The following is a 22,202-nucleotide window of genomic DNA, read 5'->3' on the forward strand; positions in this document are numbered from 1 at the left end:
ACTAAAAAAAATTAGTAATATATTTCAGGAGATTTGAAAAATAATACCGTTTGTTCTAATAATTCACTTTGTAGGAACAGATCTTAAGGAAATGATCAGATATTGTCAGCAATGTTTACAAAACTTATAAAGATATACATTACAACGGAGTATATGATAATAAAAAGCAGAAAAATTGCATGCTCTATAATTAAAGAATGTTTACACAAATGGTAAATTATTCAGGTGAAATAATATTTGTCATTAAAAATGTGCTCATAAAAAATGTGCTCATAAAGAGCAAATGAACAAATGAGAAAAGTCATATACTAAAAATCAAGAACAATCTAAGGGCTCAGAAATAAATCCATGCTTATGTGGTCAATTAATCTATGACAAAGGTGGTAGGAATATACAATGTGGAAAAGACAGTCTGTTCAATAAGTGGCTCTGGGAGAACTGGACAGCTACTTGCAAAAGAATAAAACTGGACCTCTTTCTTATACCATACACAAAATTAAACTCAGAATGAATTAAAGACCTAAAAAGTGAGACCTAGGGGTGCCTGGGTGGCTCAGTCCATTAAGCGCCGGACTCTTGGTTTCCGCTCAGGTCATGATCTTGCAGTTCCTGAGATTGAGCCCTGCCTCAGGCTCTGTGTTAAGAGGACAGCCGGATCCTGGTTGGGATTTTCCCTCTCCCTCTCCCTCATTCTCTGCCCTTCACCCACTGGTTCTCCCTCTTTCTCTCAAAATAAATAAACTTAAAAAAAAAAAAAAAAAAGAATCGTCAATCACCATATTGTGCACCTGAAACTAATATAACACTTTATATCAATAATACTTAAAGAGTAAAAAAAAAATAAAAATAAAAATACATAAAAATTGAAGAGCAAACTAAGGGTACAACACATTACATAAATATGTTCAACCTGATGTAAAAGGTATATTTTTAAAGTATAGAAGGAAATATATAAAAATATAAACAATATTTGGTTCTAGACAGTGGAATTAAAATCTCTTTCCAATTTCTTTTTAATTTGGATATAAATGACCACAGTGTCCACAAATCATATGGTCGTAATGCTCTGTTTGCCATATTTCCAAAACGGCTTTTATAAAATAGTATTTCCACATGGAAGAGTGTTTCTCAGAGTGCGTTCCCTGTAACAGTAGGCAAATCATGGGGCTGTTAGGAGAGTTCCAGGGTCTAAGGCTCCGGTGAAACCACAAAACCATGTCCTCCTTGCAGAGAATCACAAAGCTAATCAGCATAAGAAAGATACTGAGAAGTCTCCTCTTGGAAAAAAACAAAACCTATTCAATTATGGTTTCTCAGCACGGCTCAAACTAAGTTGACTATAAAATTTCAGATAACACCTCTTAAGAAAATGTGGAAGTGCTTTCAATGAGATCCACTTTAGGAAATATTGACAAAGAATTCTGATCGTGATTGAAGTGCCCAAGAGATTTAAATAATTATGAGTTACCATGTGTTTGAGTTATTACGTGTCAAGGAAGTTAGTTGAATGAAAGTTAAATTTTTGACCTATTCATAAGCGATAATTTTATCATATGTCTTTCTAAGTACATCTCAGCCTAAGTAATTAGAAATCAGATACTGAGATCACTTACACTCATTATATTACAATCAGGTTATACCTAGATTGCATAGGTGTCGTTAGGTAAAGGCAAATAGAGAAAGTGAGAAAGAAAACAGAATTGTTAGAGTAGCAGATGACATCCTAAATGCTCGTCTTTATTCTGCAGCTGCCTCTTGGCTTGCTTTGCAAAGCAGAGATGAGTCCTCATTTGTTTACCTGGAAGTTGATATATTAACTATGAAACCTGCTTTTTACAGTTCCTCTTGAATTTCCTTGCCTGGTATTGAGAGCTGAGGGGAGCTGAAAATGAATTGTCCTCATAAGCTGTATCATTTTGTTCTGAGAAATGTTGTCAGCCCAAAAATATTTCCTCTTGGAAAAAAAAAAAAATTATCCCAAGGCCTTAGTCTTTACTTCATAATATACCGGAAGAGCAGAAAGAATAGACTTAGCTTTTGTGTGGTGAGTGGGAAATGAGTGAGCTGTGAGAAAGAAGCTGACTCCACACGTGTAACAGATAGGGTCGTAGCTGCTACAGATCAAGAGATGTGCATTAGATGTGGAGAGTTCGATGTTGCATAGAACACAAAGATTTCAGCCATAACTAGTAGGATGAAGCACAGTCTAAGTGCCAGAGTTTCTATCTATAGCAAGAAGAATTTTCTAATTTGTAGGGTGTCCTATAGCCCAAGTTCCACTTTCATAGTCTTCTCAGGAGACTCTCTGGCCAGTCCAGGCTTGGGTCTGAAACAGTGGACCAAGGACACTCATACTAGTCTGCAGGACAGGTTGCTTAGGTGGCTTCAATACTGGTTAGCAGGTTGGCAGCTTTCCAGCATCTAAATGAGCCCACTATCAGTTTGCTTCAAGCTTCAACCCCAGCTTTTGAGGTCTTTTACTGTTTGCAGTTTTGATATTCTGCCTCTTTTCTGTTTTGCTAATGTTGTTATTTTACCCCCTTTCATGCCAAGTCTATCTTTTGAAGTTGGGAATCAACACAGACCACCTTTCCTTCCCTCAGTTGGTTCCATGGCACCAAGGTCAGTACCGTTGGTGCCTGCTAAGTGCTGCTTGCCCCTCTGCCTGTGAGTATTGTGAATATTTGCCTCCTTCAAGAGGCCACAGCACATCAGTTTAGAAGTTCTGTAGGAACCCAACTCCAGGGATAAGACTCTTGGTTAAACTCACTATTCAGTGATTTTCTATAAAAATATAAAGCGTTACTGGGACACCTGGATGGCTCAGTTGGTTAAGCGTCCAACTTTGACTCAGGTCATGATCTCACGATTCATGGGTTTGAGCCGTGCATCAGGCTCTGTGCTGACAGCTTAGAGCCTGGATCCTGCTTCAGATTCTATCTCCCTCTCTCTCTGCCCCTCACCCACTCACACTCTGTCTCTCTGTGTCTCTCTTTCTCTCTCTCAAGAATAAATATTAAAATTTTTTTAAATATAAAGCATTACTAATGAAGTGAAAATATTCCAAACCCAATGCACAAAATGTTGGGGAAATATAAAGAACTTTACAAAGAGTTGAAACAATGTCCCAATGGCAGCCTTCCCAATTACATTCACAAAGGTAACAAAGCAGAGCAGTGATAGCTTGGACCCTGAATTCACTTCCTTCTCTTACAAGATGTAGGACTTTGGACTAGACTTAACATCGCTGGGTCTTACTTTCCTCATCTCTAAAGTAGGATCTTTTTGTGAGAATAAAATGAGTTAACACTTGAAATACTGTTAGTGCCCTGTCTTGTATTTCATTCACACCAGATACATGCTACCTGTGGAAGACCGTGAATTCCAAGTAGAGCAGAACTCATTGCACATCTTCAGTTCTATTATTATTTCACTTGGATAATCTGGCGGTTTGTTTGTATCAACTGATAGGTAAACACCAATAACTGTGTTGGAGTACCAGCAGACTTAGATCTGATTTTGCTGCAACATTTACTTCACAGTTACAGCAGACTGTTGGTAAAGAGTAACACAGTTATAAAACATTAGTCTGTTTTTTTTTCTCCATAATCACTTCAAACTTGAAGTCATAATTGCCTAATGCCTAATATCCTGAGTAAATTGAAAGCAATGTATCAAAGAGGCCTTTATACCAATTCTTGGAACTCTCTACCAGTTTCTATATTAGAAAATGTGTCTCCCTTCACTCTTACTATAACTTGAATCCACATCATGCACAGTAACAGTTAAGTATACACAGAACACAACCTTGTTAGCACACCATTGAAGAAGTAAGGTAAGGTCAGGGATCAAGATTTAGACAAGATCAAACAACTTAATTTTGAAAAATTGTATGACATTTTACCCTTATATCCTCAGTACAACACAAATAAATAATGAGTGTTTAAGCCAAACTCATGCTCCAGGATATGCAGGAAGCATCCAGAGCTTTTCGATTCACCTTTAAAATCACTGGAGCCTCCATATTGATAAAGCCCTATAGCTACAAACACAGATTTCTGAAAGAGCCCCTATGCTTTGCTGAAGCTTGGTTCTACCTTTGTTCTATGTCTTTTGGACTAAAAGTCTTCCTTAGGTTCTGCTTGCTGGTAACAGGCTTTTATCTATTTATTTTAAATTCATTTAGGGGCGCCTGGGTGGCTCAGTCGATTGAGCATCCGACTTCAGCTCAGGTCATGATCTCACAGCTCGTGAGTTCAAGCCCCGCGTCGGGCTCTGTGCTGACAGCTCAGAGCCTGGAGCCTGTTTCAGATTCTGTGTCCCCCTCTCTCTCTGTCCCAACCCACTCGCATTCTGTCTCTGTCTCTCTCAAAAATAAAAATAAACATTAAAAAAGATTTAAATTCATTTAAAGGGATTAAGATTTGGAAAATATTTTCTCTATACACAGAAGGTTTTTTAAATATACACCTGGCTATTTAAATAACAAGACATATTCTTTCAGATAAGGTTTGCTAGTGCTTTTCATTCTACTTGGTACTGGAATTTTTGTGTGGATTTTTTTCAAAGTATGTGATATTGAGCAAAAAAATCCTGGCATAAGAATCAGGGATTCTGGGCCTAGACCTTGTTCCTCTTGCCTCGTGATCTTGGCAGTAAAAGAGGCACAGTCTTTCGCACAGTGCCTGGCCCAATAGTAGGTAATCAGCTTATATTTGTCAAATGGCTGAATGAACGACCTGTCAGAATTCAGGTTTCCAGAGATGTTATATACTGTGGAATCACATCTACTTCCTCAAGTGCCATACGCTGCAGCGACCCAGATAAAACTACGTATTGTACACAAAAATGCTTTCAAGAAGGAGAAACCATTATTGTTCTTGTTATTAAAAGTTGCACTGTTTTTCTAGTTTTCAGAAGTGGGTTTCCAAGCTAAAAAGTAGTAGCCAGACACATCATGGTTCCAGTACTGATTCTACCATTTACCAGTTGGGTGACCTTTGTAAGTTGTTTAACCTCTGATGAAGTCTCAACTTTCACATCAACAAAATAGGAATAGAAAAATATTTATGCATATGATTGAGATGCAAATTAATTAACATAATGCATGCCAATCACTCAGTCCAGTTTCTGGCATAGTAATTATATATTTATTGCTGTTTTTGTGGCTTTAATTACTACTGCTACAACTATACTATAACTTAAAACTATATATACGTGACAATGTCATATACTTTAAATGTATCACATACATACACACCAGAATGATAGTGGTTTGCTTAATTCCAATAAATTCTTCCTCAAAGTGAAAGGTAACGGTAGAATGGTAAATGTTTTGACATGGCAGTAGGGAAGAGAAAAATCTTACATGTTGATTTGAATAGGTCAATATATATAGTTAGCACCTTTATTTTAAGAACTTTACTCATCATAATTAAAAAGTTAACAAAGACCATCTTTCAGCAAGCTATCAAATAACAAAAAAAATTCATATTTTTCCACTCAATGTATTATATAAAATACCAAAGTCAATGTGATGACTTTATAATATGGATATTATAAACACGTATGCCTTTTGTTTGACTTTTCAGATCAAACTCATAAGTTTCCATCCTGCTTCAAAATATCACAGAACGCAATTCAAGAAAAGTAATAAAAAGAAGTGACTGTCGTCTGAAAAAAAATAAACAGCCCAAACAAATAGTTTAGGAATGTCAAAATACTTAAAGCTAAATGGTATTAAGTAGAAATAAAATGATAATAATAATGCAAATAGTAATGCGAACAGCTACGAATCAGAAAAACATACATTCAAACATGATTTGAGTTACATACAATACAAAAAGTTCCTGGATTAAGTAATTATTTGAACAGAGTGGCTTTTCTGTTTAGAGTTGAGGAGTTTATTCACCAAGATTTTCATCATAGATCAACTTTTTAAAACATTAAAACTAAAAAAAACAGGTTGACTTATGAAAATAAGCATTAAAACCCTTCAAGATTTTTCTCCCCTTCTTTCAAAGGGCCTTTTAGAGAGTGACCATGTCTTCCCAACCAAATATTTTCTAATTGTTTATTATTACCTTGGCCTGCAATCAGCTTCCTCTTCCCCATAACAAACAAGGAAATAGAATAGGTAATATCTGGAACTAAAGTAAAACCATGGGTTCATTCTAAGGATCTGGCCAAAGGTATCATGAAAAGCACTTTTTGGTAGCACATCACAGAAAATGTTGCCTCTGGGTCCTCAAAGGGAAACCCCACAGTTACCTTTTGGCTCTCTCAGGGACTCACCTTTTTTTTTTTTTTTTTTTTTTTTTTTTTTCAAGACAACCTGATGAGGGAAGAATACAGTCTGTCAACAGTCAACTGAGAGACAGGGTCCCTGGGGCACCTGATGGCTCAGTCAGTTAAGGATCCAACTCCATGAGATCGAGTTCAGGTCTAATGATTCATGAGACCCAGCCCAAGTCAGGCTCCACACTGTCAGTGCAGAGCCTGCTTGGGATTCTCTCTCTCCCTCTCTCTCTACCCCTCCCCTGCTCATGCTCTGTCTCTCTCGGTCTTAAAAATAACTAAACATTAAACAATTTTTTTTTTAAAAGAACACCATAGACTCTAGTAGAAGTAGTTGTAGTAGGAGTGGGGACTGTTAATTGAGTACTTTTTTCATGTAGTCTTAAAGGCCTCCAACCTTACTTTATTATGTACAATTCTGTATTAGGATCTTCACTTGACAGATGAGGAAACAGTTTTAGTAAAATGAAATAGTTTGCTCAAGGACGTGGAACTGTATGCAAAGATGGGTTTCAAACCGGTCTGACTCCAAAGCCCCTACCTACATTTACACTATTCTGAGAGAGATCAAGAACTAAGTAATGCCTCTTCCCTCTGAGCAAAGAAAGCATCTACAAAACACTAACCATGAAGGCTATTTAATGGCTGACTTTCATTCTTCCTGACTAAATAAGTCCTCAATGCCTGCATCAAGGTTATTTGTAGAGGAGCTTATACAATTTCCAAGCTGAACCCTCTCTTCCTCTGCTTTTGATAATTACAGACATAAAATCAGGTTAAAATTATCATCCTTAGCAGCTTTGAAGGGGAACATAGGCTATACTGGAAAGGAGTTGTCTACTCTGTGCTTGTCTGTGATTAAAGGGCAGGGGGATGGCTCTGGGCCTCCAGGCTCAGCAGTCGGTTATTTATGAGAATGAAATAGCAGAAATACCTGCTCCTCCAGTAAATTTTGCCTCTGTGAGTCACAAGAACACTGCCAGAAGAGAGTGAAGGTAGTAACTAAGAACAACAATCATCCCAATTTCCCTCATCCCAACATTATTGCTGCCTGAAACATTAACACGAAGGATATCGGGTGATTCCACTCAGAACTCGCAATGCCTTAGCACACAGTCATGGGTCACTTCAGGAAGAACGACAAAGGATCGAGAACAAACAGATGGAAAGACTGAGAAAATATATCACTCTTCATATTTGCTCGGCAATTGCTCTGCATATTTGCATGCAGTCTAGTGCTCTCCACGCTAAGCTTTCTGACTGGCAATGGCAGTCCACTGTTCGTTTTGTGATCTAAAAGTGCTACTTCTCCTTGGACTTTTGATTTTTGTTTTTCATTCACTTTGCTCTGAAATCATCTTAATAGATCACATGAAATTACTGACCCATATACAATTTGAAAAATTTTTTCAGCATGCCATGCCCATTTTTCCACCCCACCAACTTGTGGAGTTAAGAACGTCCATGCTAGGGGCGCCTGGGTGGCGCAGTCGGTTAAGCGTCCGACTTCAGCCAGGTCACGATCTCGCGGTCCGTGAGTTTGAGCCCCGCGTCGGGCTCTGGGCTGATGGCTCGGAGCCTGGAGCCTGTTTCCGATTCTGTGTCTCCCTCTCTCTCTGCCCCTCCCCCGTTCATGCTCTGTCTCTCTCTGTCCCAAAAATAAATAAACGTTGAAAAAAAAAAAAAATTAAAAAAAAAAAAAAAAAAAAAGAACGTCCATGCTAAATCATGATCATCTCTTGCATTTTATAATAAATTAGTAGGATGAAGGTTAACGCATGTGTGTGTATATAGACACACAGATATATATCTATATGTCTATATAGATATATAATTATCTTGCGTTGAAATTGATGTGATTCTGTAACTTATAGTAATGAAACACTTAATATTCATTTATCTATTTGTGCCAAATATCTTCAGTGTCTGCCTCGAGGTCCACTCTCCATATCTCTCTACTCTGCTCTCTGCACCAGGAGGCTGACTTTCATGAGCTCCACCAGTAGGCTCCACGGCCCTGTGGCTTTCAGTGAGGATCGGCCAAAGAAAACATGGCCAAGAAGTGTGGTCTGGGTATTTATTCCTGGGTCTCCCTCCCTGCTGAGTCTTTAGGGGTTGGCTACATGGCATCTCTCACAAAGGCTACAGTTCCTGTCAGGATACCATCCCCCTAAAGTTCTCCTCTGAGTTTTCTGGTAACTGTTTCTGCTCCCTGCCCAGAAGTAGTGAAGGAAGGCTCCCTCGCTGTTCCAGGTGCCGCATTTATCCCGTTTTGCCAGAAATCTCTGCCCACAACTCAATAAATATTACAACATTAGGTAAACTCTCCTAGATGACTCAGTTTGCTCATGCTGGCTCTTTTTTTTTTTTTTTTTTTTTTTTCTGGGACCCTGATACACCCTGGGGATAAAAAGGGATGAATAGGACATGATTCCTGCTGTCACAACATGTAATCTTCTCTGGCATGTGACCTGTGCAGTTGCACAGACTCCCCACTCAGAAGGACCTCCTACTTGAGTTTATACTCTGCTTCCCCTATGTTGGAATTCTTGATCATTTTGGAACACTGAGGCCCCACACTTTTATTTTGCAGTGGGCTCCACAAGCTGTTTAGCCACTCCTGCAGATGTAGTGCAGACACTGGATACAAATGCAACTCTAGCAACAATAAGAGCTATTTCCTGAGGTCTCACTATGTTCCAAATGCTATTCTTAACATTATATGCCTATTACCTCATTTATCCTCTCCACACAGGAAGAGGAAGGTGGTATTATTATTGGTACTTTTTAGATAAGGAACTAGGGGCACAGAGAGAATTTAAGTAACTTGCCCAAGGTCACAGTGCTACAAAGTATGGAATATGGGATTCTAATCCAGGTATTCTGGCTTCTTCTATGCTATTCTGCTCCTGTGATGGAAACACAGAAAGGAATATAATCAGGTTTAGTCTGTAATTAAACCTTAAAGGCATGTGTCCAGTAATATGCCATGGACTTAAGACTAGCAATAACTATGTCTCCTACATAGGAAGCCTAATCACAAAGTTACCATAGGGACAGAAAAACTATGCCTCACAAATAAAATTGAATTTCTCATATCATACAGCATAAGAATAGCTGAAGGGGCTTGTAAATGCTAATAAATCTTTTGGTTTTGACAGGTCTCTTGGTTCTGAATAAAATCGAAATGAGATCTACATCTGGTTATCTTGACTTTCTCAAACTATATTCTTTATTCCCTAACACCTCCGGGATAGCCGATAAACAACAAGAACAATAAAAATTGTTATTTACTTCCAGAAAGAAGTTAAATAAACACAATATCTAAGGGACAATTTAATTAGATTCCTTTATTTCTACAACAGAGTTGTTTCTTCTAATGCAAGCACCAATACTCTACTGCTTATAAAAAATAAATTAAAAAAATAATAAAGGCCACAACCTTATGAAGACAGGGGTCTTCACTGTCTTAGAACTTATAAAATAGCACATATCCCAGTTTAGTTTCTATACCAGTCACATTACGTAAAATCACACGTCTTGGTTTTTAAGTTTTATGTGATGTTTACATAACTCACTGCCTTCCTCTCTTTGGTTATGGAGGGTTGTTATTTTCCTTTCTCCCCCAAACCTCTAAAGATCCTTCTTGCTAATCAGAAATGTCTCTTAAGCATTGCACACTTTAATAGATTTTGTTTCTACTTTCTTGGGTGATAATTTTATGCCCTCGTTTAGACAAGACTCACGCAAATCAGGGGTTACTACTTGATTACGTGGATTCTCGGATTCTCGTAAATATCTCTGAGAAAGGCAGGTCAATACCCCGAGTATTATTTTTATCTTCTGTCATCACTTTAAGATCGGCAACTGGATCTTACACATCCCAATCGGACATCAAAATCACAACAAGACTCCCTTTTCCCCCCAAATAAATGAGTCAGTTGTCAGGGCTGACTAGTGCATTTTAAAGGATATCTCAGCCAAGGGTATTATTTTAAGAGATGAGCAAATGGGGAAACCCCATAGCCCAGCCAATAAAATATGAAGTGAAGGTGCAAAGAAGCACTCATAAATACGACTTCGAACAAGGGATTCATTGTTTGGCTCCAACCCTTTCAGTGGCTCCTCTGATCTCAGCCCCTCTCTGTGCGTCAGGGAAGCCCCTTCCTTTAACCTGTGGTTTTTTCAAGCTGAGCCACTGCATTATTTATGACTGTAAATGTGAGTAGCCTGTCTGTACGCTCCTTGTACACACACACACACAGCCCCCCTCCCTTTTCCCCACTTCGGTATTTTAGTGTGGAAAGATGAAAGGGTTTCCCCCTGGAGCCGATGTGGTTGGGGATGTTGAATTAGCTGCTGTGTCAGTATGAGGTAGACTGAGGATTTCCCAACACATCCTCCACCTGCACGACCCAAAGACCGGCCTCTAGTGACTCATTTCATTCATTCTCTTTCTTTTAAGGGCTTGTTAAAAAATTACCGTATTTCTTTCTGTTTCATCCTCATTATTCTCTCCCCTTGATCTTTTTATCCTCCCTCATCCTCTTTCTCAATTAAAAAAAAAAAAAAAAAAGGAAATAATCTCTTCACAGATGGGACACGAGTGTTAAAAATAATGTAAGCTAAGGAGTTTTATAAACTAACAGAGAATTACATTTTCTATCAGTGTTATTTTTGTTCATTTTTTTTTTACTTTCCCTTAAATGGCCCCTTTTAAATTTTAATTATGCTATAAAGTAGGGAAGGCAAAAACAATTAAATTCTGTCAATGGGATTCTCCAGGAGAGGTGAGGAGGCAAAGAAGAATAGGGTGGTGAAGAAACAATCACAGGGGATGGCCACAGCCAGAGAAGTCCCGATGCCCTGGGGAGCTTTTCTCCTGATGAGTTGAGGCCGCAGTTGGCACATCATAACCTTTTCCTTCTCAACACCAGAGAAACAGGAGACTGTCCCTAAATGATCAAGCTGTAACTAATTGATTTTCAGCTAATCTAAGCCTCCAGCTATGAAGAAACAAGGACCAAAGGCAGACCTCGGGAAGGGGTGGGGGCGTAGGGACAGGGGTGCCAAGAAAGCCTGGAGGTAGAGAGACCAGAGAACTAAAGAGCAAACAGGAAAGGCCAAATAATGTGAGGGGAGGGGGTGAAGAGAGAGGGAGGCAATATTGAAAAAAATGGAAGAATAAAAGGGGGAGCTGGAGGTGGTGGGTGAGACCTTCCCAAGCCCTTTGGGTTCATGTATCATACCATCTCATTTCCAGCTGTTACTTCTTATTCAACTTTTAAATCGGGCTATTTGTGAAGGACCATTAAGATGAGAAAAAGCTGTTAATTAAACCATATGATTACACCTATCTCTTCGGCCAGGCCCATCATTTGACAATGAACAAGAATCCCTTGGGTCACATTTATGGATGCCAAAGGTTGTTGAAGAATAGAGCAAGGAGATTTCCACCCTCAGCAACTTCTTTTCTCTTCAAAAGTTAAAGGTGTTCAAGAATTACTGTTTTACCCGTTGTTAGTATCTGTTATTCCAGGTATAACCCATGAATATGTACTATAATGGTTTTAGATCATCTTTCTTCCTTTCCCGTCACCCCCCCCCAAAAAAATCTTGTGTTTATGGGTATGTTTATGTTACACAAGTGTTAATAACCCTGTTGGAGAGACTACATAGATAGGCATCTTTAGGTAGATCTGTGCATAAATTCCTGTCCACTGGGCACTTGAGTCAGCCAAAAGCAACAATAAATATCAATGATGTCTTTCAAACCTGTCAACCGAGAACATAAGCATTTTTTCTTCCAGTACTAGGTCCGTTTAATGATTTGGGGAAGTAAAGGGAGAAGGGTTTAATTTAAAGTTCTAAAAGTATTTTTTTTCTGCATCGTATCATAACATGCTAAATATGTTATAAAATTTTAAAAAATCAAGTATCATATTTATGTGCTTTCATGCTTTTGAATTAATATATGTTCTTAAAATATGCCTAAAGTTTTTGACTCCAATCCAACCGATGAGAAATCATTAAAAAACTCCAAATTCTTCTTTATCGGAGAAATACACTTAGACAGGGAATAATACAGAAGTAAATTTCCCTTGTTTATTGCTTTTTGTAATTTCCTTCAAATCATCTACAATAAAACATCATTTTAATTGTACCCTTGCCAAATTTCCAAATAAAATTGCATTCTAAATTTAAAGATCTTAGAAATACACTATGTGTTTATCTTAATGTAAACAGAAGATATAATTAAAAATTATAAGCAAGTTACCTAACCTTCCCTTTTATTGGCATAGATATCTGATATATAAACTATCCTTAACATTTTTGAAAGAGAGATGGTTAAAAAAGAAAAGTTTTATCGAAAAGATATTTTTGTTCTTAACAAAATAACATGGTGTTGACTAAGTAAAGATGCCTGTGATAGTCACCAGTTTCAGGGACAAAGCAGAAGAGTAAACCTATAAAATCTGGACAGTAGGAGACTGACAAAAGTTGGCCTAAAAATAGTGAATCCAATACAGTGAGAAGTTTCTCTTCACACAGCAATTAATATTTATCTCTTCAAAGTGAGCAAATCACTAAGACAACATAAGGGTCAAAATAATGTGTTTGTGTTCCTATTTACATGTTTACATTGACCTTAAGGCAATTTTTTCATTTTATTTTTATTTTTTTGGAAGTTTTAATCTATTTTTCACTTAGGAACAAACAAATTTAATCTTATCTGAAATTTTAAAAAACGGTTCATTGGTTAAATATGATACAGAGTTTAAATTCATTTTAATTGTTCTGAGCAAAACTAACGTTAGAAAAAATGTCTTCCTGAATGACAAGATAATTGTAGAAAATCCATTACTTGACTTGAAAATGACACACAAGCATTAATAAAAAGAATACTGCTACATCCTTTTAATGTAATTCACCTTATTATGGGGACTGTCAACAGATTCTTTTCACATATTTAAACATCCAAGTGACTTCCTCAATACAAATCCCTTGCCTATTGCTAATTTAGTAATTTGCCTTTAGCCCCCACGATGCACATATCTTTTAAGACACATAAATAAATAAATAAATAAATAAATAAATAAATAAATAAATAAAATCCCCCTGAGTCTTCTAAGAACATGATAAAAGTGGCAGATACTATTTGTTAATGAACATTACATTAAGAACCACTGAAATTCTTAATGCAGTTAATCATGATATTACACTTTTCCCTCTTCTAAGTATGCTTTCAGCTATTTTAGTATGGAAGAAATACAGAAGTTAAAGCGTTTTACTAGGTAGTGATTGGTTATAAGCTTTGGATATGTTAGAAAGCATGGTCTAAGGATAAAATAAAATTATGGTTCAATTTTCCTCAGAGACTACGAAGAAATACTCAGTATCAGAATCAATTTGTCAGTAATTTCACGTGAGACATTTAGTTTGGAATTATTAAATAAAAAAACCAATATGGTTTATGATTGAAGATAAATCACTACTCAGCAGTTGAAACATGATAAAAATAAATATTTCCTGAAGGTTTTATCTGATATTATTCCTCCAGAGTAAAATGAATAATTGTGTTTCACGATATAGTTAGCAAGTTGCTTTGTTGTTATATCCAAACAATACAACCAAAATTTCATTGATTTAAAAAATGTAAGTATTCTTTAATGATAAAATGGTCCAAGAAGTCACGAATAAAACTGTTTATTATTGTTTTGGTTTTCTTATTCTGTGTAAATGTATAAAAAGTAATGGCACATTCATTCCAAAATCATGCTTAATTCTTTTCTAAAATATATTTATTTTGTGAATGATCAAAATATTTGATTGCAATAAAATATATTTTAGAACAGATTCATGACTGAGCTATTGTTTTTTTAAGTACATAACACATTCCTCCCTGTCAGATTTTACGTGACCTGAACTAATTTTTTCAATGATTTTATTTTATGAATATGTAAATCATGCTGGTTGAAATTTTTCTATTAAAATATTAAAACTCCTTTAAATTATTGACTAATGCTTTAGAAATTGCAACAAAGTAAAATATACCATGAGCCACAGTGCATTTACCACTTATACTAGGAAAAAGCAATCAAACTAATTTAGAATTAAGCCATATTTAATGGCTTGAAAGTTCCTAAGGAAACCTGTTAATTATATGTAGAAGAAAAGGCCTCCAGAACACCTGATTAGGGCAACCAATGATGACTTACTAAAACTTCATAATGAGAGCTTTGTCTCTAGTAACATGAAACATGATTTATTAAGCACCTTATCCTTCATGGTAGAATTGCTAAGAGCAAATGAGCAGAGCATTTTAAGCAACATGTATTATAAAAACATTCATGTATTTAAATTTGTTGCTATCTGACTTTTCAAAGACTATTTTCTTTGAGATATATGAGGAAGGTTTTAATTAAGTCTAACAAAACATGTCAATTTTATGTCAAAGCAGACTGCAGTTTTCAAAGTTTTGAAAGTTTTTACATTAAAATGGTTCTAATTTTATCAAGTTGATTCAATTTGTTCATGAAATTGTATCTTGAAAAATAAATATATCCTATGATATTTTGAATGTCTGAAGATGGTAAATTTTCATCTTCAGACTCGAGTAAAACATTTTTTTTAATTAAAGCCCGTTTAAAATCACTTTGAAGTGTTAACTCTTTAATATTTTTGAGACATAAAATATTGGACACTAATTTACCATTTGATATGGTCACTATTTAAAAACTACCATGAAAGTACCAGCATTGGGAAAAATATAATTTAAAAAAGTATTCTCTAGTAATGTTGCTAATTAAAGAATTTTTCAATTCATTTTTCATCTTAAAGGAAAATTTTGCATAGGTAAAGACCACATAGCATGTTTTATATTTCTCTTGCTTCTGGAAATAATCAAATGGGAAGGATATCATTTCATCATTAAGAAGTTAAGAAATGTTAATTTGAAGCTTCTTTTCCAAAATATTTTTCATAGCATTTCAGAATCTCTCCCTGAAAATCTTTGATAGTAATCTCTTACAATAGTATTTGATCTTAGTTAATTGCATGTTAATATTTTCACAGTAGTTATCTCCCCCAAATGAGAGTTTTTAGGTGGCATACCTATGTATATTTATATGTTTGCTAAATTGCTAACAAAAAATGTTTTAGAGTGTCACTCTTACTTTTCAGTCTGTAAATGCTTGTTTCTTTTTTATTTGTATTAATACCTTTGTGCCCATAGCATAGCTATCCTCATAAATTTTCCTTTTTTTGTAGACTACTGCCTGTTTATTCATACATTAAAGCAAGGTTGAAATTTTAACAAGAGCTAAAAAGACCCAAGTCTGCTCAACCATAAGTGTTTAATTTTAGTTTTTCATATTTAAAAAATCATGTATATATAATATATACACATACATACATGTGGTGTGTGTGTATGACTTTGTTGCCTAAAGCAAAATCTTACATTGCTTCAGTGAGAGAAAGGAAACAGAAGCTGGAGGAGAGTTATAGAAAATGACTCTATATAAACATGACCACCTACCAGGCAGCTACTTTACTATTCGTAAAACTTCCACTTTGTAATAGCAGAGTTTAACAAATAAAAGAACAACATACCTAAATTGACAAAGCTCATGACCATGTCAGCATCATTCAGAAAGTTGGTATCATGTAGGCTGGCTAGAGGAGGGCTCTGGGTGGTCAGAGGAGTCGTTCGAGATAACTGTATGCGACGAGGGTACCCATTGGGAGAAGCTGGGTATCCTTTTCTTGCCCCTCTGGCCTCTCCTGCCAAGGATGCCCTCACTGAGTATTCCGATTCTTCAGGATTTTCTTCATTGGCCATAGCATTGTATAGGTCCAGCATAAAGAGAGGTGCAGAGGAAGCTTGTTTTCCAGGTGAAAATGGTCTGGGTCTATGAGGCAAACCCAAGATAGAGAGAATTTCCCTCTGTATTTCCCGTCTTTCGTGGTTCCGTAGTCTTCTATAAATAAAACTGGAGTGGACATGATTGTCTCCCAAACCTCCTTTTGCATAACCCACTAGAACCCAGCAGCTCCAGAGGAAACCCACAATACTCCTAAGTAGAAATACAGTCAGATGCATTTTTGTCCAAAAGCAAAAGTTGATATTTTTAGTCCTTCTTGTCCTCTTAAAAAAAATGTAAAAGTTCCTAGGAGGTACGCTTTCCCAGTAGCTGAAAAAACAAATTTACCTATTCTTCATGACAGTGACATTTCTGAACATAACATCCTCACGGATTTTCCTGTCCTATTTTAAATATTTTGGAATATGTCAAGAGTAGTTATCTCTAAGAAAGCTGAAACTTGGATTTCTAATTATCCACAGTTGTTAAGAGTTTTTGCTGCATTGATGTAGCAGAAGACGGCTATTATTATTTGATCAGATGACCTATGCATTCCTATATAAATTTATGATAATCAGGCCTTTGGTATTTGGATTAACGCAAGTTGATCTTCTGATAAACTGTAGTTCCCAAAGTTATCTTCACTTGCTCTTGAGTTCTTCTCAACCCTTGAGCTCTTTCCAAGACAAATCCTGATTTCTGAATCACAGATCTATGCTGATCTGCACCTTGGTGTTGGAATATAGATTTGTCCGGCAGCTTGGTGATAACTTTAACATCTTTTGTGTCGTCTTAGTGTAAAGTAACACTCAAGGTTGTACTATTCAAGTAAATGTGTTTCCCTGAATTTACTTGAAAACCTTCCTGTAAGTCCATTCAATCCCTTTCTCCTTCTAACTGTTAATTCCACCTCCAGCAGGCACAAATATACCAGCCCTCTTCAAGGGAGATCTAAAGAGTAATGTAAGCACAACCCTGCTGGGAAAGAAGAGGCTTCTCATTGTAATTTGAAACTGGTAAAGCAAAAAGAACTTAACCCTTTTGCTACCAGAAAAGCCTTCATTTTCACAATTTTATAGCCACGCATCTAACATAGCACAGTGATATGTGGGGCATTTAAGTTCTGGGGGTGGGGGGGGGAGCAAGTTTTCAAGCAGCAGGCTGAAATTTTTTGCCACCAATTTTATATAGTACTCTCTTAGATCTCTCTTTTCATAGTACACGTTTAATACACTTCTATATTAAGTCTCAGGTTGTGGCTAAATTAGCATACATCTCAGTTATATATTTCAGGTTATTTCTAGCCTTTATGAGTTATTGAAGTTTATGTCTTAAAAAATAAAAGGAAGAGTTGTAAATTGAGGTTATTTTGTTGTTTCTTAATGACAGCCAGATCTTTTTAGAATAAAATACAGTAGAGAATTAATCACCAGTAAATATATTCTAGCTCCCAAAGCAGTAGTTATAGTAATTCAATAATGGTGGGGAGATAGCCCAGCTCTAATGATTTTAAGTACAAAAATTTTAAACAGAAAAATATATTTATATTTCTCTTATTAAGTCAGTTACAGTTGACATACGAAGACCCTAGAATACAGTGTCATGATTCTTTTAAGTCATTTCAGTTGAAATGTAAACACACTTACAAATTAGATTTTTCCCATAAGTTATACTCAGTACTTTGGTTTGTTTTAACCCATGCAAATAAACACAAGTCAAATATTCTTTATGACTACATGCAGATTGAAATTTGTGTTTTCAAAATTTGATGGGCATAATGGGGAAAGTGCACACCTTTCTAAAATACCATACTTAATCCAAGGAAATGAGCAAAGTATGTGTTTATCCTTAATGTTTAATGCCTTTAAAATTTGGAAGTCTACAATGTTTTTGTGCAGCTATAATTTTCCTTACAAGCTCTCACTTAACCTTAGGGCTCACAGTACTTTCATTGTCTGGGATATTATTCTGATACCAGTGTAGATTTATCGAGCAAATTCTAGAACTATTATGAAATTTTAATGTTTTTCTTTTACTCTACCTAGAGGCGCCTGGTTTCTTGTTTAATTTCTTTTTAAATATTTCCTCACAGTGTCTAAAGCATAGTCATATTTTTCACAAGTCTTCAGTTTATTGGTGAAGGCAAGATACTGAAAGGACTTGCAGAATTTTATTGTATGCCTCATTTTTCTCACACAAACTCACTGCCCTGAACTTGATAATTCTGTTTAATGTTTGCCCTGCTGAACTTTCTTTATTGACAGTCATGTAGGATGTACACACAGTAGCAGACCCAAGTACTGACATACGTGGAACACCTCTATAAAAGACACATCATATAAACAGGTTATAAGTCAGTGAAAGAATACTGTTTCAATAAGAAATGGACTAAACCACTCAAATTCTTGAAATTGTTTATTTCATATCCAAACCAAAGGAAGAATGTTTTGGTCATTGCTGTGGATTCAAATCAAGCACTTTGAGACCAAAAAACAAAACAAAACAAAAACAAACAAAAAAAAAATCTTTTTCTCTTCATTTATAAAACCAATCCCAGATAAAGTCTACTATAGTTGTTGTCTACATTTTAAAATAAATTATCAAGTTCTGGATATGCTTCATGTCTCTAGAGTACAGCATAAAGTTATAAGTAAAAATTGGCCACACTAGAGGAAGAACAACTTTTATTATCTTCCACACGTGCTGACTTTTTTTCTTTAAGATACAAGTGAAAAATAAAAATGAGTCTAGGTGTCACTAGTCTCAAAAACTCATTTTCTCAGAGTGTGATTTATAATATCAATCAGTGTCATTGTAATTTAACTGCTTAACCAGGCATGTAGCCTACCTGTACATTGGAAATCAGTTGCCAATATTTCTGGACAGAATTTTTAGTATCTACCCTCCCCCACCTTCCCTTCCAACTCAGACTAGATTTGGCAAACATTCATTTTTCAAAAGGATCAACATGTGCAATGAGAGGGAAAAAAAATAAAGAAGCAAAAAACTTGCCAGGAATAAAGGGGAAATGCTAACCACCAAATGAAAAGTCAGATTCATATTCAATTAAATGCATTTTACTACATCATTTGGATTCCCAGGTAGATTTTTATTTATTTACATAAGAGCAATTTGAAAGATAAAGTATCTGCAACTGCAAAGTATAAACATTTTAAATTTCAGAGCATGTATTTAAGAGTTGTATAAGTCTTTGAACATACTGAATAAATATATGCTGAGAAAGCAGTTGGGACTGGAGAAAGACCAGGGCATCACAAGAGTTGTCCTAAAGATAATTACATTTCAAGAAGAGGAGCCTTCATAAAAACCTACCTCTCATAATATAATATTTGTCTGAGGTATATACTAATGGAAGTGACCTTCTGGTCGAGTACAGATACAGTTGAATCCAGATAAGAAGTATTTCTTCACTGCCATTCTTTCTGTTCATTTTCTCTTTCCTTCATGAAAATTTGATGCATTTCATCTGAGAATATGTAAACCAACTACATCCAGTAGACAGACTTTCAAAAGAAACTCGCTCAAAAGAAAGCTAAAGTATTTGTAAATCTGTTTTGTCTGGAAGGGTCTTTCACTTCTGTTTCACTCCTGTTTTTGTTGTTGTCTTCTCCTTGAAACAAAAATTCCTAAGTGAAAGGTATGACTGCAGTGAAAGATACCTTAATATACATGATATCTGCATTCTTAAATTATCTCTCAAGTTTGGAAAATATTCCAAAATAATTTTAATGTGATTCTAAAATTCTTAAGAAGCTATCAACTGGAGGGAGTCAGGGGAAAGGTTGGAAAGGAGATCACTGAGGAGATTGGAAAGGCTGGCAGCAATGGGAGAATTCGGGGAAAACATAGCCTTCTGGAATCTTCTTGGTGAATACATGCACAAGTACCGAACAGAGCAGCATCTGTAATATTAAATTGCCTTCAACTCACTCTTTTTGAGCCCAAAACATAGCACATATACAAGAATATGGCACACTTAGCAGTGGTCCAAAGGAAGGCTGAGTGGTGCTATCCCACCACCATCTGCCTTAGATTTGTCTGCAGTACCTGAAAGGGGTCGCAAACATGACAGCCTACACTTTTCCCTCTATCTAATTAATATTTGTTAAGGAAAACTTGGAAGTGAATAATTAAATACGGTCACCAAAAATTTTTAATGTCTGTTATTATTTTTAATGAATGGTGACATTAGTGAATATTTTTAAGTTAAGACAGAATTTTTCAATATGCTTTGCATTATTACACATTCCTAAGATAGTTTTATATCATTTCATGAGAGAAGGTTTTCTAATAGTTACATAGGGAGAATAAGCCAACATTTAATCATTACGAATCAAACACTATTAATGAAATACCTAAGGACTATATCTGACAAATAGACTCCAGTGAACTGCCTTGAGAACAATTGGTCAAATTATGAATTGACATTATATTTTAATAATATGTCATAATATTATGACATAATATTTTAAATAGTTGGGTATGCTATGCAGTTAACCATGTAAGAATATCTTCATTGGTAAAGCAACTTATAATGTCAAAACTCATTTGCAATAGCCCACCATTTGGAATTATTTATTCCTTCAGCAAAAACTTATTAAATGCCTACTAAGTGCTATATACTTTAGGTACAACAAAAACTTCAAACAAGTTTCTTGTCCCCACAGAGTTTATAATCATATACTATCATTTCAATTGATCTAAGGGCATCAAATTATTCAAATATGGTTATTAATTGAGATATTTCTACTTCTTGAGAAATGAGCTAGAATGTAAGCTACATAAAACTAGGAGCTTATTTTATTTTGTTCATCACTGTCAAACCGTACATATTAGCAGCTCAATTAATACTGGTCACACAATCTATTTTTTAACAATGATGAACAATATTCCAGAGGATTTGTTTGTTTGTTTGTTTGTTTTTGTTTATTTATTTGTTTGTTTTTAAGACAGTACTCTCTGGAAGCATAGGACTAAGGATTCATTAGGCATACTAGTTGACCAATCACTTTATCTCTTAGTGATTAGGCTCTTCATTTCATGAAGTAGTTACTACTTTCATGAAGAAATTTGCTTATTATATGCCTCATCCCAGATGTAAATTGAAGTACAAACTTCTGTCAATACTAGATAATCATAATGACTTAGAAGGAAAAGCATCACACAATGAATTACATTAGTAATTGCAGAATACCTTGGTCTATCATTACAGGGAGAGCTGGTTAGGTTACTGCCTATTCAATTAATGTGGTCCTTGACCCAAAAGAGCAACTTTTGTCCCTGTCAATTAATACCTCATTCTTTTGAGTTGCAATGGCTTACTTGTTTGGTCCTTTTAGGTGCTTTTTTATGGCCTATAGTACAATGCAAGAGACCTTGACAGAGACCACTCTCTGTTTAACAAACACTAGTAATTAACGCTACCCATGCCAAGGCTCATTCTGGTATATATGGAGTTGAGACACCCAGTAGACACTGGGATGAGTTGAGACCTGAAAATGCCGGGACCATGGGAAAAGGCACTTGATAGAACAAGTTAGAGAGTACCAAAATAAAGGTTTTTAAATTCATACTTTCTATAGTTTACACTTTTACAGAGAGAAGACTTTACCAACATATGGACAAATTCAAAATCTATAGGACTGTGACAGTTCAAGAAAGGGCACAGCTGCCAATTTACCCCAATAATTACCATGAAGAGCAAATTAACCTCAGTGGAAAATAAATCTATAAATGGCACTAGTCATGTTATGTTCAAATAAGACAATTTAAGGAAAGTTTTCAATTATCTAGTGCAAAATAAATAAATATATACACGCATGATAAAATTTAAAATTACCTAATGCAAAACTACCTTGATAGCATGCTTCCTATTATCTATAGTATTTTAATTAAATGGCCCTACTTTCACATAATGTCTTTTTTCCCCCAGGAAACAGACAGTATTTCATAGATCCTCATCAAAAGGTTTAAGATAAATTTAGAGCCTAATAAATTAACCCCAGCTAATTCACAAAAATT

The 22,202-nt window shown here is 35.6% G+C and overlaps 1 protein-coding gene across 1 annotated transcript in view; it reads right to left on the reverse strand.

Annotated features, from left to right (window-relative positions):
• Positions 1–17,144, reverse strand: part of BMP5 (bone morphogenetic protein 5) — a 122,609-nt gene extending 105,465 nt beyond the window's left edge. The window contains exon 1 of the mRNA XM_025925454.2: positions 15,910–17,144. Within this exon, the coding sequence (XP_025781239.1) occupies positions 15,910–16,399 (490 nt within the window). The 5' untranslated portion in view covers positions 16,400–17,144. The remainder of the gene's footprint in view (positions 1–15,909) is intronic.
• Between the last annotated feature and the right edge of the window lie 5,058 nt (positions 17,145–22,202).

Source organism: Puma concolor, chromosome B2, assembly GCF_028749965.1.
Source record: "Puma concolor isolate L17-30 chromosome B2, mPumCon1.1.hap2, whole genome shotgun sequence".
Taxonomy (NCBI): domain Eukaryota; kingdom Metazoa; phylum Chordata; class Mammalia; order Carnivora; family Felidae; genus Puma; species Puma concolor.